At 37.2% G+C, this 15852-nt stretch overlaps 3 protein-coding genes across 10 annotated transcripts in view; 1 reads left to right on the top strand and 2 right to left on the bottom strand.

Annotated features, from left to right (window-relative positions):
- scarb1 (scavenger receptor class B, member 1) overlaps window positions 1-1606 on the bottom strand; it is a 6451-nt gene extending 4845 nt beyond the window's left edge. For 2 of the 5 annotated variants that reach the window (XM_033989603.2, XM_033989602.2), the window contains exons 1-2: window positions 874-1194; window positions 410-570 (exon numbers count right to left, since the gene is read on the bottom strand). In XM_033989603.2, coding sequence (XP_033845494.1) covers window positions 410-570; window positions 874-993 — 281 coding nt within the window. In that variant the 5' untranslated portion in view covers window positions 994-1194. Of the gene's footprint in view, window positions 1-409; window positions 571-873; window positions 1195-1469 lie in introns of those variants that run through there. The other 3 variants (XM_055231753.1, XM_055231752.1, XM_033989604.2) reach the window with 2 other exon arrangements.
- A 3422-nt stretch (window positions 1607-5028) lies between these two features.
- On the top strand, window positions 5029-9516 carry LOC117391712 (G protein-coupled receptor kinase 5-like). Of its 3 annotated transcripts, XM_033989605.2 has the most exons (16): window positions 5029-5147; window positions 5655-5744; window positions 5823-5935; window positions 6351-6428; window positions 6499-6596; window positions 6949-7041; window positions 7187-7250; window positions 7385-7525; window positions 7595-7785; window positions 7860-7897; window positions 8297-8386; window positions 8460-8668; window positions 8745-8882; window positions 8989-9126; window positions 9195-9326; window positions 9418-9516. In XM_033989605.2, the coding sequence occupies exons 1-16, from the start codon at window positions 5096-5098 to the stop codon at window positions 9484-9486; spliced, it is 1734 nt and encodes a 577-aa protein (XP_033845496.1). In that variant the 5' UTR covers window positions 5029-5095; the 3' UTR covers window positions 9487-9516. The 3 variants fall into 3 exon arrangements, with proteins under 3 accessions (XP_033845496.1, XP_055087578.1, XP_055087579.1); XM_055231603.1 differs by lacking the exons at window positions 5029-5147; window positions 5655-5744; window positions 5823-5935 and adding an exon at window positions 6021-6056; XM_055231604.1 differs by lacking the exons at window positions 5029-5147; window positions 5655-5744; window positions 5823-5935; window positions 6351-6428; window positions 6499-6596 and having other exon boundaries at window positions 7018-7041; window positions 7191-7250.
- An 885-nt stretch (window positions 9517-10401) lies between these two features.
- On the bottom strand, window positions 10402-15261 carry ash2l (ash2 like, histone lysine methyltransferase complex subunit). Of its 2 annotated transcripts, XM_033989937.2 has the most exons (17): window positions 15145-15261; window positions 14824-14890; window positions 14570-14715; window positions 14405-14493; window positions 14098-14192; window positions 13747-13842; window positions 13524-13619; window positions 13373-13448; window positions 12979-12996; window positions 12258-12357; window positions 11961-12178; window positions 11716-11883; window positions 11386-11579; window positions 11214-11306; window positions 11042-11140; window positions 10896-10955; window positions 10402-10819 (listed from the first exon to the last, which is right to left on the bottom strand). In XM_033989937.2, the coding sequence occupies exons 1-17, from the start codon at window positions 15204-15206 to the stop codon at window positions 10712-10714; spliced, it is 1785 nt and encodes a 594-aa protein (XP_033845828.2). In that variant the 5' UTR covers window positions 15207-15261; the 3' UTR covers window positions 10402-10711. The 2 variants fall into 2 exon arrangements, with proteins under 2 accessions (XP_033845828.2, XP_033845829.2); XM_033989938.2 differs by lacking the exon at window positions 12979-12996 and having other exon boundaries at window positions 10406-10819.
- Between the last annotated feature and the right edge of the window lie 591 nt (window positions 15262-15852).

Raw genomic sequence — 15852 nt, forward strand, 5'->3', positions numbered from 1 at the left:
AAAAACATTTAAAACTGTGTTAAAATACTAAATAAACATTGTGAGGTCATTTTTAAACAAACTGCATTTTAAATAATTCAGATTTTCTCTCTTGCTTCTTTCTTGGTTATATAAGAAGTGTTGTGAAGGAGTAACCGTTTTTGGAAGCCAAATGCTAAACATCAACGCGAGAAAAAGTATGATAGAGCTCATTCACTCCCCTCACTCTTTAGTTCTCCACATAACATATGGTACACTTACATAACAGGACCTAAAAGGCACCCCACTATGCCTCAGAAAAAGGGGGAATAAGAGTGGTCAACAAAGCACAGGATGTTCCAGGAAGTCCAATAGACTAAATATCGTTTTATAGAGTGGAGTGAACAAGAAGGACAAAAAGTGTTTCATTATTGATCTAGAATACTTTTACCTGTACACATATGGTCCACGCTGTTCCAACATTGGTTTTTCTCCTTTTAATATTTCTTTAGGATTAAGCACATTGAAAAAGTAGACAGACATAAAGAAAGGCACAGGAATGTCCTTCCACATAGTGTAAGTCATTTCATTGTTTGGATCAATCACAGTGTTCTGCAAAACAAAACAATTAATAAGATGCTTATTTATTAAAATGTATGCAACAGATCCTATACATTTACTCTTCATATTTAAATTTAAGTTACATTAGTATTACTCACTTTACCATAAACAATAAACTGTAATACTCCAAATAAATGTAAATAAACACTGAAATCAGATTTTACAGTTATCTAAGTTAAAGCTTCCTTATCAAAGCAGATAAAATTATGCAAGCAGCTCATGTCCTAGAGTGTCACAGATAGGCTATTATGACTAAAGACCCATTACTTAAAACTAAAGCAGCACACCTCTTACCTTCACTATCTGATCATCAATAATAAGTGGTCCCACAAAAGACAGCACCACCCCGAAAAACACCGCAAGACCACCTGCCACTATGAATCCCACAGCTACTTTGGACTTATTAATTGCCATGCTGTGTTGTAGCTTGTTGTCAGTAGGATCAGTCGGTTCGTCCCGTTCGCCCTCAGACCCCTGGACCCTGCACGCGCTCTGCCCTCGCGCTCTGTCTCAGCAAAAAGAGCCGCAATGTTGCATTTTATTGTCTACTTCGGCTGTAGGTTGCATGTTTTTGTGTTTGACCTGGTTTTATTATCCCACAGCCACGCCTCCTGTTTCGTGCAAAGGACTCTGGGTAATGTAGTTCCACAGCCATAGCCCACCATCCCCGGATTATTCGACTTTGATTGAAACATTGAGCTACAGACAGTTGAACTATTGTGCCAAGGTACAACTGTGACATTTAGGGAAATTATTAAATGCATGCGTTGACCTAAGTCGCTTAGCCTATCTGGATTTTAAAGGACAAAAAAGTTGATGAAAAAAATCCTCATATTAACCAAAAATTCTTATTACATGACATTATACATAAACTACATTATAAATCTTACCTTAATGATTTGGTCATTCATCACTGCTGGGCCCACAATTAACAGCACTGCTCCAAAGACAACAGTGAGAATCCCCGCCACCAAAAATCCAACAGCTACTTTTGATTTGTTGATTGCCATGATGGCCCAGTAAGTGTCAAAAGTGCTCGTTTCTTGTCTAAAAATGATGTGCTCTTGGCTGCAGAGTAGGAGACAGACTATGGAGGGGCGTGATGGCTGGATTATAAGGTGCAGACCACGCCCCTGGGGCCCTGATACCCCTAATCAGAAACACAGTGGGGCCAGTGTGAATCCTCCCCGTGTTCACTTTATCTTAAAACCATTTCAATTTAACACGGTCATGCAGTCATAGTCAGATGATGAACCCTGTGCATAAATTTACTGTAGGCCTATGTGTAATATTTTAGAGCTCCTATAGTGGCCTAAGGATTACAGTTTTAATATACTCGCTGTATGTAGGCAATAGTACATTGAATTTATAGGACAGCCTGATTGCAGGATAACTCTATGGGTTGCTATGGTTTATTTTAGTCAAAATGTAGGCACAGGTCTATGGACTGGGCTATAAAAACCTGTCTAGCCTGTTTGGAAACAACATCCAAGTTTGTTTTTTTTTACTTTTACTTTAGAAAAAGCATAAAAATCTCATTTAAAGAAATCAAAGAGATATTCTTGTCTGCTGTTGGGTGTGGACAACCCAATCACAGCTAATATGTGTTTCAAATGAGGAATTATCCTTTAGGCAAAACCAGGCAAACTGTCACTTGCTACTAGACTTGTCTTTCCCAAGTAAGAGAAAATCAAACTCTTAATTGGTTATTAGGTTTTTACATGTTAGTGTAACGGCTTAATATTTTAGTGTGTTGATCAATTTTGCATTGTAAAATTCAGTAGTAATAGGCCTAGAATAGATCTTTTTACACGACCAACAAATGTTTTTATTCGGATTATATTCATCTTCTTGACAAGCTGGTCTTGGTTATACTTTCAGATAAATTGCATGTGTGTTGTTAGAGGAAGAGTTGTCTAATGGAGAGGCTGGAGACGGTTTAAGACAAGAGCAATGACTTACACATTTATATGGACCCATGGATATGAACAGTACATTGTGATAGTACTGTGAATTAAACTCTGTCTATTCACAGGTTTCTGCTTGCTGCTATATGCCACATTTTCAGGACTTTTTCCCCATTCAAAAGATATAATATTTTCTTTTAAATTATTGATCGCTATGGCAACAGTCCTCCATTCTCACAAGGGTTGGTTTTGTTTAGTTTTTTTGGGGGGCAGTATTACGTCTGTGCAAAGTCAGCTCATACATTAAACTTTTGAGATGATAGAAAATGGGTGTTAAACCAAAAGATCAAAGGAAAACTTTACCTTGCCTTTGTCCAATTATTTTATGAATTATGCATAATTTGTCATAAATACATGCAGTTAAGACCATCTCCACTGTAAGTAGTATGAGCATATAGTATATAAGTATACTTTTGTGTACTGCTTATCGCTCTGTAGGTTAATAACTACATGACTGTCATCTACACAATCAATAAATTATAATAACTAGTGAAATGTCTTAATTTACACAGACACGCTTTTGTGAGAGTTTCCGTCAGGAGTCAGTTTAGACCATAAAATGCAGACTAACCTAGCTCTAAGGAATCACACACTGAGACCTCAAATGATATTTATGCCCTGCTTCATTAGTGGATTTGGTGGATTTGGAAGATGAAGGAACCCTCTCTTATTTGGCCCACACATGACCATTGAGTACGCACTCGAGGGGTAGACGTCCACTGAGCTGCAGCCCACCGCAGCGCCTCATCTGACTGAGCTGTGAAATCTTGCTTCCTCAATGTTTTAAATGTTATTGCGTGACTTGTCCTCCTACACCATCACACACTACACAGCTAGCTCTTCACATGTCTTCCTGTTAAAACGCTGATTCTTACTTTTCAAAAAAACTAAACAAAATAAAGACCCTGGACCCAGTTTTTATAGGAAGTTTGTCACAGTATCACATGCTTGAGATACTTTGAAGTTTCTTCCTGTTCTTGACCCAGTGGCAAATAGGAGTAAAGATGTTAACAGGTTGTGTAATTTTGAGTTGTCTAAATAAGTTAAATACTACTAAGGGTTGCTCCTCCTCCTCATTAAACAATAAACCATGTCTGATTAGGAGGTAGCCTATACTGAGGATTAAAGTGCAAATAAATATTAAATCCAGTTTTTTGCTACTTTACTCTGTATTGTTTGTGTATTGTGTGTTTTGTTCTGTTCCAAGTCAATGTTTGGCAATAGTGCAAAGTATAGGTACATTTTCAGCTTTCTTCTCAAAAACATACACAACTGAGTGAGTGCTGCCTCCAGTAACCGGTGCAACTACTTGTAGATGGTGACATTACAAGAAACTGCCCTGATTACAGCCTGGTGTTTCTGATTACGAACATCTGGGAGCAAGGGCGGAGTTTGAAGTGTGGATAACTTTTAGTCCAATCACACGACTGCTCTTCTCCAGAACCCACCCTCCTTCCCTCTCACTCTCTTCCTTAGTTCTTCAGTTAGTCCTTAAGTCAGATTTAAAGGTACACTGTGTGACTTTTCTAGTGAAGGGTACACCACCTGCTTGTCTCCATGGAACTGCTTTGCCTGGAATGTTCCACACTATGATCTTAAATTTATTCTCTATGGAGACAAGGATGTATCTTTCCACACTAAGCAAATTTACAGGTCAGATCTGTGGAGAGGTAACCTCGCTCACAGTAAGAATGTAGGTTTTTCAGTGTGTCTTTGATATAAAAAAATAAATTAAAAAAATGCATGTAATTGAATAAATGCAAGTTTAGATTAGTAAATGTGATACTACGGAACATTCCAGGCAACACAATGACATCACCGTGGAGACAAGCAGCACCCTTTGCCAGAAATGTTACATAGAGCATCTGTAATTTTAAAGTAAACTTATTCTGCAGCCTAGCCTTAAAAGCTTTTATTTCACTCTCTGTGTGAGACCTGTGTATAATGACTTATTTATCTTGCTCTGGTTTGTATAAAGAAAACAAATATTTTATATTTTGATCTAAAAACATACAATACCAAACTGAAGTAGAAGATATTAACATTTATAGTGTATTTTGCATTTTACTTGCCAACTTATTAATTAACTAGTTAAACTATGTTTATTCATAGATAAATGTGTCCACAAGGTGTCAGCCTTAACCCTCGGCTAAAGTTCAGTTTACCAAAAAGATCTAACTTATAGGACCCACATAATATTAATGTAAGTAAATAACCTGCCTGTCTTAAATACTGTAGTTTTCATATGCACAGTTTATTCACCACTGACCTGATCAACCCAGTAGATCTGTTATTATGCATTAGTTTCTGTCCAACTGCAACAATGATTGGGGATGATAAAGAGGCGCTAGAAAAATATATTTATAGACGGTACAGAAGTGCTTGTCCCATGTCTGCTGTGAGGTGAGGGTGTGTCCTGAGGTAAGGTGTCAAACAAGAAAGTGCAATGACCTGTATCTCCATTCATTCAGTCAGCCCAGTGCAGCACTTGTGCCTGGTATACCACAGAGATGTTTTGAGTTTTTAGAAGGACCTTAGCCCAAATTCATATGGAGATTGAAAGCATGGTCGCAAACAGCGTGCTTGTGAGAGCCAGGGAAGGTAAAAATGATTTTTTTTTTTTTTTTTTTAATGTTCAGTTGTTGAAATTAAGATTTAAATGCTCCTCAGTGTTACATTTGGTTTGTTTTTTATGCATGATGGTACAGAGCCATAACCATCATACTGCTGTGCATTAAATTCTTTTGTTGTGTGTGTAGTAACACTGCTGTATCAGGCTTAACTTGAAGTTCCTATTTACTTAAAATTGTGGTGAGGTTTAAAATATGAAGAACATGATTTATCTGACCTAACTCAAACAATCTTTGTAATAAAAAAAAAAAAGTGTTAAACAAGTGTTAAGGAGATTGCTAGTCCTTTTAAGTCTGAAAGTAAGTTGTAGAATAATGCAGTCCTACAGGATTTGCTGACGTATTCTGTGTGCTATATTTAGCTCATGGTAGTGCTGCATACCTGTCACAAACAACAGAACTCACGCACGTTGAAAAAAAAATGAACAGGTGTCTTTATTAGGTCATGTTTTGTTTAAAAGTAAATTGCTTTGCTCAGGTGGAGGAAACAAAGGTAGGAGCTGGAAATGGAAAGAAATGTTGCGGTTCCCCCACATCAGTCAGTGCATGGACATGGCCAAGACCATTGGTTTGTTAAGTCTTTGTCTGTGATTTTAGTGTGCAGGTCTTCTAAGGTCATGTCTCATATCTAGCTTTTCTCTGTCAGAACGAGACTATTACAGTATATGTGTTCGGCAGCCAATTGGTAAGAAGCTTTTCCAGCTCTTCTGCCAGAGTCGACCTGATCTGCAGAACTACACCTTGTTCCAAGATGCACTGGTATTTACCCACAATGCCCTTCACATGTGACAACACACTGAGCTAGAATCACACAGATAGATAACAGCATACACACATTACATGCCAGTCATCAAATGTGTGTCTAAGAGCATAAGAGATGGTAAGAAAGAGAGACATATATTATGTGTGTGTGTGTGTGTGTGTGTGTGTGTGTGTGTGTGTGTATATATATATATATATATATATATATATATATATATATATATATATATATATATATATATATATATATATATATATATATATATATATATATATATATATATATATATATATATATATATATATATATATATATATATATATATATATATATATATACACACACACATATACTTCATATACTAATTGTACATGCTAACTAAAAGGGTCACACTTTTTCTCTCTGCTCTAGGAAGATTTTGAGACCAAATCAGATGCTGAAAGAAAAGTTCTTGGTGTAAACATTATTCAAAGATTTCTTATGAGTCAGGTAAGAAGAAAAAACACACATCTTTTACACATTTATAAGTCATTTATGAATGGCTCATTTTTGCCCTCAGTCTGGTCAGTATCTGCCCATAGTGCAAAGTCATACGCAGGCCTGCATGCAAACTCTGGAGCTGGACCCCGGTGCAGATGTTTTTCGTGGATGCAAAAAGTAGGTGTTGTCCTTATGAATGTGTGTGTGTATATACAGTAATATAGTTCACACAGTTATCATTGATGTAAATCATTCTCTTCTTTGATTTAGTAACCCTCATGTTGGTTAGCTGTTGGTATTACATACATTACATCTTTCATCTCTAAGACTGGAAGATTAACAAAAATCTTTCAATCTGATGAGGAGAGGATGTATAGTAAACAGTCTCCAGTTTGTTATTTAAATTCTCTGAACTAGGAAAATGCACTCTGTCAGATGAGAAATCACCAGTGATTTATAACGATGTAATTCTATATGTCCTTATACTTAAACACTTGAGTCTAATGTCAAACTTGTCTGCATTTTTCAGAGATCTAGATTTATATCTTTCTGGGAAACCATTCGTGCAGTATCAAAAGAGCATGTTTTTTGACCGTTTTTTACAATGGAAAGCCCTTGAGAGGTGAGTCAGCTGTGCCTGTAAATTTACATTATTAGAACAAAAGTTGTTGTTTTTTTGATGAACCTTTTGTACATTTACTCAACTAATATTTGTTTTGGCAAAACGCTCCCATTATACTTTACCTATGGCTCTATGTTTCCTTAAGGCAGCCTGTAACAAAGCATTGTTTCAGACAATATAGACTTCTGGGAAAAGGAGGGTTTGGAGAGGTCAGTCTATGTACACACAGTCACTGATTTTATAAGCACTTGATTGAATGCGTACCATCTGAACTTTTGTAAATGCCCTAATGACTAGCTGCGACACAAGGGAAATTAAAATGTTATTATGTTTTCTTTTGTAGGTGTGGGCTTGTCAAGTGCGATCCTCAGGAATGATGTATGCCTGCAAAAAACTTGACAAGACTCATGTGAAGAAACGGAGAGGAGAAGCTATGGCCCTAAATGAGAAAGAAATTCTTGAAGCTGTGGACAGCCGGTTTGTGGTAAGACAGTTAACTTAAGGCTCTTTGCAAAGTTACATACAGTTGTCCTAACATGTGCCCATTGTTAAGGTAAATTTAGCATATGCCTATGAAACCAAGCACGCCCTTTGTATGGTTCTGACAATGATGAGCGGAGGTGACCTGAGATTTCATATTTATAACATTGGTACACCGGGCCTAGAGAGAGAGAGGGTGTGCTTCTACGCTGCAGAGGTATGCTGTGGGTTAACACATCTACACCAGATGTCAATAATCTACCGGTCAGTGAACGTTTTAATTAGCAATTGATGTATTACACGGATAATAGCTGATTAAAATACTCCTTTATTTCTAGAGATCTCAAACCAGAAAATATTCTCCTGGATGAGTATGGTTAGTACAGATTAATTGTATTATTTTACTGAAAGTGTAACTTATTAATAAAGGTGGAAATGACCAAGGAGTTAAGACTGATTTATTGGTGATGAAAAATAAGTAATTTATATTTGTGGAGCAGAATGTGGCTCGTTTACTTGATGAAATCACCTATATTATTTTTTGCTTGAGGAAGTAATGATGGTATTGTGACATAGCAACTAAGAACTTTTGAGGAAGTAGGTGTGGTGGTTCTATTTTGAGAAAATTATGCACTTGTCCCGTCTAACTATGTGCTTTGAAACCTGACCTAATAATAAATTATAACTTTTAGAACAGTTAAAATAGTTTGAATAGAAAGTGGGTAAGGAAAAGGAAAATTCAGCAACATTTTTTAACATTGTTATTTACACCCAGGTCATATTCGGATTTCTGACTTGGGGCTTGCTGTGCGTTTGCCTGATGGGAAACTAGCTCATGGTCGGGTGGGAACTATAGGCTACATGGGTGAGTTTGCACTCTGTGTTTCATAGAAAGTACAACGTTAATAACATAATACAAATGAAAACATCATTTGCAGCTCCTGAGGTGATTGGACATGAGCCTTATGGGGTGAGTGCTGACTGGTGGGGTCTTGGATGTTTGATTTATGAAATGACTGCTGGAAAGCCCCCTTTGAGGAGTAGAGGAGAGCACCCCAAGCCCCCTGAGATGGAGAGGAGGATTCAGAATGAAAAGGAAGAATATACTAAAATGTTCAGTAAGGAAATCAAGGATCTGTGTTCGTCGGTAAAAATCAGAATTAAAACTACAACTTAGCAAATTTAAATTCTCTCTAGTATTTTAAAATTTCACTATTATCTAGCTGTTGGCCAAAGACCCAATGAAGCGACTGGGATGCCGAGGCTCAGGGGGAAGTGAAGTTAAAGCCCACCCTTTTTTTAAAACAATTAATTTCAGGATGCTGGAGGCTGGGTCGGTAGATCCACCTTTTAAACCAGATGTAAGTATCATGTATAAATGTTCTATTCATCTAGGAGAGACTATACATGACACATATTATAGCAATGTTTTGCTTATTTTATGATTTGCTAAACTGCATTTAACAGCCCAAGCTGGTGTACTGCAGTGATGTACAGGACATTGAAGAGTTTTCTACTGTAAAAGGAGTGGTTCTGAACGAGACAGATGGGGAATTTTACTCGAAGTTCTGCACAGGTCGAGTTTCCAGAATGTGGCAAAATGAGGTACACTTATTACACTTCCGTGTGGTGTTTCTAAGAAAGAATTAATTTAAGTCTGCCTTCTCTCTTAGATGATAGAGACTGGATGTTTTAAGGAGCTAAATAGTTTTGGTCCAATGGGCACTCGTTCTCCAGACCTGGTGTGTTCCCAGGTGCCTAACAGCCCTAAACGCAGTCTACTGCGTCGCATCTTTCGCAGACGTGTAAGGCCAAAATAATATATTGACACCATTTCAGTTTCATTAGAATCTCCAGATACACTTTTGCTTTTTTTTTTTTTTTTTTTCAAATTAGCACCAGCGCCCAGACTCACCAGAAGAATATAAAGTAATCAAGGATTCAGGACCAGACACTGAACTATGACCTATGACCTATGAACTGTTCACCATCAGAAAGCCAACCTTAAGTGTCATCAGTGGTATTCAAGATAATGTAGTATATGTAATGTAAATGTAGAATATATTGTAAATTGTGCTTATTTTTTGAATGTTTCAATGTAAATATATTTTGATACAAAAAACTACTGGGCTTTAATTTATTTCTGACAGTTAAATGTTTGGGTTTACTGCAAAGTGAGTTTGCGAGCTACTCATTCTGCTTTCTAGGTTGAAAAAACAAACAAACAAAATATTAAAAATGTAAATGTCTAGTACTGTCACATACACTGTATGGCCAAAAAAAAAGTCACCAACTGGATTTAACTAAGCAAATAGGTTGGGGTTGCTGCAGTTGGCATTGGAGGTCTAGGTTCAGCAACAGTCTGTGCTCAAAGAATGAGGTCAGCTGACACCTGAATATACTGAATGACCAGGTTATTCCATCAGTGGATTTTTTTTCTTGCCTGATGGCACGGGCATTTTCCAAGATGACAATGCCAGGATTCATCAGGCTCAAATTGTAAAAGAGTGGTTCCGGAGCATGAGACATCATGTTCACACATGGATTGGCCACCACAGAGTCCAGACCTTAACCCCATTGAGAATCTTTGGGATGTGCTGGAGAAGGCTTTGTGCAGTGGTCAGACTCGACCATCATCAATGCAATATCTTGGTGAAAAATTTATGCAAAACTGGATGGAAATAAATCTTATGACATAGCAGAAGCTTATCGAAACAATGTCACAGCGAATGCGTGCTGTAGTCAAAGCTAAAGGCAGTCCAAGGAAATATTACAACGTGTGACCTTTTTTTTTGGCCAGGCAATCTATATATTACCTTTAAAAAGTTGCAATATTTTAAAGTAGTGCTGTTAGACATAAATGAAAATACTGTTACAGTTCAGGAACTATTGAGCTTGACAAGACATACAATTTTATTGATCAGAGCAAACAATAAAAACAAACTTGTATTAATAGTAAAAAAAACAAAAAAACAAAACACGCACAAAACTGAGAATGTGCCAAATTATTAAATGAAAGTGGACTACACATTACAATACAATATTTTATGCATTATGATGCATTATGCCAAAAATGGTCGCAGCACAGCATATAGCTCTGTTTTGTACATGGCAATGGAAAACTGCTAAAAAAAAAAAAGATTGTTGTCATGGTGGAATTATCCTAAGGACTTTGTTTTAAGGAAACTGATCATCCTTCCCAGGGTGGACTACGCCTGCCGTCTACATCCGTCTCCACATGGTACAACATATCAGCTAGAGTGTGCTCTATCACAGCTCCCCAGCCCATGTCACTCATCTAAAACAGTAAATCAGAGGCTCAGAACATGTAAATGAAGTCATGGACTGCTAAAACACTGAAATTCAAATCTCACCGGCTGGTACTTAAGATCTTTGGGAGGGTGTTTGAAGTGAGGCCCAAAATTTACAGAGACCTACAAAATATATTTTAAGTAAGATATTAAGAAATTCCAAAATGACCAGAACATATACACCATGTATGTAGCAGGAATCTACCAACCGTGCAGCTCTTGTAGAGTGAAATGGCTGGATAGTAGATTCCTTCAAATAGGTTTTCAAATGCCACTCCTTGACTAGCCCCATTTTTGTAAAATATCATCTGAACCAGACATACAAGTTAGTACATTAACAATTAACCTTTGACTGCAACATAGATTGTCATTTCATCTTACCTTACTGGGGCTTGTTGCCTTGAGGTTTTTTTCTGCTTTATCCACATAGTCTTTTTCTTCAAAATACAAGTAACTTTTGAACTTGATTAGTGCCTTAAAAAAAAAAAAGAAAAAAAACAGCACTAAAGCTGTGCTATTTATTATGCATTTTGTACACTGGTTTGAAGCTTACCTTGTCCTTGTACGTGTCAGGAAGAGCTTTTGCAGTTTCAGTTTCATCTGGCAGCTCAATGTAGAAACCCAGAGTGTCTCCTTGGCCATATCCTGAGGAATAGTGCTTTCCTATAGACTGGTGAAAGCGGGTGCCCTTCTTGCTACGCCATGAATAGCTGAACTTATCATATCCTAAAGGTGCCTGCAAGTTACCTAAGCAGGAGAAATATAAAAAGGTTAGGCAATATAAAATTCAAAGGATTGCATCACTTAAATAATCAATACACTTTATGTAGCAACATTTAGGCTAACATGTTAGCATTATTGAGTTGTATGAAGCTCCACCTACCAAGAGGCTGTGACCACCCTAGCCTCGCAGCAGTCTCTGGAGGCATGTCATCAACAGTAACCTCAAAGAACCAAGCCCCTTTTCGCACTCCATGAGAAGCTCGCACCATTGAATAGCCCTTCTCCCCAGTCACAGTGAGCCGGTCATCAGAGATCTTCAGCTGCGGTGCTGAAACAAAAATCTGCCATTAATACCAAACATGTGCAGTAATATTGCATTATTTATCCAAAGAACTTATCAGGTACCTCTATCGTGCAAAGCTAACAGCACCCTCTCATAGAGACATGCCCTGTAGAGATCACCCGGTATAGGTTTCCCAGCCCAGCAGTCAAGCTCCAATTTTTCAGGATCAGGAGCATGTGGGTCTGGCTCAGCAAGGATGTACCGATAGCCATCCTTATTAAAGGGGTGCTCCAGAGGATAACCGTGAGGTGGGAGACGCTGGGCTGAAAACAAAGGGTCACTGTACGATGCAAACACAAAACAGAAAAATTTGATTATTTAACTTTAGAGACTTATTTCATAAGTGTGTGTGTTCCTACCTTCTGGTCCGCTTAGTTGCTCCTGCAGCAGTCCCTTCTTGTTGCTGCTGTTGTTTGCGTTTGGCTCCCCGTCCTTTTCCAGGACCTGCAGCTAATGCACCTACAAAAAAAAGAAAAAAAAAAGAACAAAAAAGAAAAAAACACAGGCATTAGAGAAACTTTCTAGAAAACTACGATACAGACAAAGACTTAAGCTGCAGCAGCCCAGTTAATCAGCTTTACTCCCAACAATGACTGAATGACTATTGTCACTTGTACTTAAATTTCACACAGCAAGCAATCTTATAAATAACTCAGTGCATTTTTCTATAATCTATATTCCAGAACTAGGAATGTGTTAACATATTTGATTTATTACACAATATGTGAGCAGTGTTCAATTTATTTGATTTATCTTTAAAACACCCTGTTCTCACAGAACCTTTGACATAGAATTTTAGTGGAGCACAGCTGAAGGAATTAGAAAGCCCATTAGCAGCAAGCCAAAGACAGGGAAAGAGTAGGAACCTTTTCAGGAAAGGGTAACAGAGGCAAAGAGAAGACAAGGAAATTATGAATACACACAGATGAAGTTGCCCAAAAGATGACAATTGATCATGTGAATTGATTAAAATTTTGGTTTTCAATTTAATTACAGATCTTGATCAAACATCAGGGTCAACTTCTATCCAGAGGATTACAACACACAGACATTAAGTAGCTCAGGGTACTATATATTCACCTGAGAAAGTAGATCCACCTGGAACACAATGCACAAAATGACCATTGTCACCATGTTCGACACTTGGAACATGAGCAGTATGATTTTGTTTATTCTGCGTTGCCTTCAACTGTAGTTTAGTTTAAAGGTAGGGTATGTAGACTGCAATTTAACTGGTTTTAAGAAATACATTTCCACCCGAACCTGGGTTGCCAGTGTTTTAACCTGCATATTGAGGACACTCACTATATGTACAGGCCATGCCCCATGTGACTCTACTGAGATTGTTATCAGTAAACTCAATATTTGATTTGAACAGGCTTACTTCATATCTAACAAGCATAGAAAAATATAAAAAAAATATTGAATAAAATCCTACATACCCTACCTTTAATCATTTTCAAGATTAATTTACCATTAAGTCCGGCAGTGGTGGGAGGTGCTGTGGTCTGTTTCTGTGTATCATATGAAGGACCAATGTTTCCAAGATCCTGAAGGAAAACAATAATTGATCATCGACAAGTGATATGTATCGAAGCACATTGTAAAATACTGTGAGACAATACCTGATCCAAAAGGCCAAATTTGGGGTACTCTTCTTCTGTGTCTTTGCTGCCAGGGTCAGGGTGTTCTTTTACAAGGAAAACATCTCGCTCTTTGCTCTAAATGAAAAAGACACATCACACACTATCTACTGACTTATTCAACAGAAAACACAAAAACATTCTTTCAAGATATTGTCAGTGGTATTTGCCTAAACAATATTAGCAAAGTTATCAATAACGTTACCATTGTCTTCACAATGTTGTTGGGCCATGTTAGTTTTCCAGGCCTCTGGCGAGTTGTCATACACTCCCAGTATTTATCAATGAAAGGTATGATATCCTTAAAAAAGTAATAATAATACAAAGTTAATGACCACAAAATAATAATTAATGATAGAAGAACTAAGGTTCTAAGAGCCCATAATATCAATGTCGGCTATTCAATCTCCCAAATAAACACAAGCACAATTGTAACATAAAAAAGTTATTTGCTTATGATACAAAATATTTTTGACATTTTAACACAACAAGGGTATTGATGCAAACTTAATGATTATTAGTAATGTGTGAAATAAATGAATAGACTCCTTAGAACCTTGTCCTTGGAGAACATCGTCTTTGGGTGTTCATCCTGTGTCCTGGAACGCCAGGTGAGGTTAGCCAGCGCCGTGAGGCACATTTCCTTTAAATCTGGGACAGGACAAAAAGGAAATGTTGATAGAACAGTTATTTAATTGGTAATTATTTATATATTTATATATATATATATATATATATATATATATATATATATATATATATATATATATATATATATATATATATATATATATATATATATATATATATATATATATATTTATTTATTTATTTTAATATATATATATTTTAAATGCACATACTTGCTTGTTTTCTTAAGAAGTATGTGTTGCCACTATGGTGACATGCATTGCAATGGAAGACATAATTAGTCATAAAGGGAAGACAAGTCCTGAAAAGAGAGAGAACATAGCATAAGCATATCCTGAAACTTTATCGTTTGCTAGGTTGGTTTTTATTCAGCATACGCGGTGTCGATGCCAAATGTATCTGCAGTGAACCACTTCATGCACAGGGCACACTGGAGCTCCACTTCGCCCAGCTGTCTGCCACTCTCCTCATCTCCAGACCCAGTAACAGTGTCTGCCGCCTCAGAGCCTTCACCAGCCGTGTCCTAGGGTTCACCACCACCACCAACCAATCAAATTAGAAATATCTGTGTCGTACAAGAAATATAGTGCTACTGACAGGGGTGTTGTTGATTTAAGGTATAATTTGTTACCATTCCTTCCTTGCCATTGGAGGATTCATTGTCCATACTGGCAGGCATTTCTCTGAATGTTGCATCACTGAAAGAGAAAATGAATAAAACCAACATTATCCAAATGGTTAAAGGGTGTAATATGCATAAATCTTCAACCGAGAATGTACTTTCAAATAAGAGAAAACTGGCTAATAGCATTGCCAGTTATAGTAGCAGCGCTATTAGTAGCTTGTACTGTTGCATACTAGTACCACGTGTAAACACAAAGAAGGATTATAACTTATTATATTTCATTAGTACAGGGGAAACATTAAACAGTGGCATATGAATAAGACATACCCATCTGCAACCTCGCCACTTGCTCCAGATCCGATGCCCGCCTCTGGCTCAATGGTCGCCATGTTTGGTTTAAAATCAATGAAAACAAAAGAAACATCCCGAGAGACAGAGACTTCCGGTTTGTGACTGGGGCTCACTAGCGCCCCTTCTGGGATCCTGTCAAAACAGCAACATTGATAAAAAAATCGTAAAAAGATGTAAATAATCAGTTGTGCAAGCACATTATGTAACAAACACTGCACTGTTATCTGTTTTGTTCCGTTTTAGTCTCACTGAACCTTAGTGAGAACAGTGGTTATGGTCAACTTGAGACAGAAAAACCTACCACGTAGATCATAAAAACATTAGGCTATAAAAAGTTGTATCTAATCTATTGGATTGAACACACATTATCATGACCGTAGATTACTGGTAGATTGTGCAGTGTCATTTAAAGCTATGAAGATTTTTAATATCTTTGCCTTAGTGTAGGTCTAGACCTTTTTATTTTGCCATGCTGTTTATTTTCCTCTTTGTCCTCTACATTTCAGAATATTTCGCCACATATAAATGCTCACTAATCTTGTTGGCTCATATTTACCCAACAACAACAACATCATAGCAAACACCATGTTGAGATCTTGGAAAACAAGGAGATGGTTGGGCTTCCTATACAAATAACATTAGTTCTATCTAACACAGTGATCTATGCATTTGGAAACGATAGGC

This window comes from Periophthalmus magnuspinnatus, chromosome 23 (assembly GCF_009829125.3).
Source record: "Periophthalmus magnuspinnatus isolate fPerMag1 chromosome 23, fPerMag1.2.pri, whole genome shotgun sequence".
NCBI lineage: Eukaryota > Metazoa > Chordata > Actinopteri > Gobiiformes > Gobiidae > Periophthalmus > Periophthalmus magnuspinnatus.

Bases quoted from the DNA above. Each gene is read 5' to 3' on its own strand.
- LOC117391712 (XM_033989605.2), top strand. From the start codon at position 5,096: ATGGAGATTGAAAGCATGGTCGCAAACAGCGTGCTTGTGAGAGCCAGG. The intron at 7,526-7,594 runs GTAAGACAGTTA...CCCATTGTTAAG, and splicing joins CTGTGGACAGCCGGTTTGTG to GTAAATTTAGCATATGCCTA. The intron at 8,387-8,459 runs GTGAGTTTGCAC...CATCATTTGCAG, and splicing joins GGGAACTATAGGCTACATGG to CTCCTGAGGTGATTGGACAT.
- ash2l (XM_033989937.2), bottom strand. From the start codon at position 15,206: ATGGCGACCATTGAGCCAGAGGCGGGCATCGGATCTGGAGCAAGTGGC. The intron at 14,891-15,144 runs GTATGTCTTATT...TTTCTCTTTCAG, and splicing joins AGTGGCGAGGTTGCAGATGG to TGATGCAACATTCAGAGAAA. The intron at 14,193-14,404 runs GTATGTGCATTT...GTCCTGTCCCAG, and splicing joins CTTCTTAAGAAAACAAGCAA to ATTTAAAGGAAATGTGCCTC.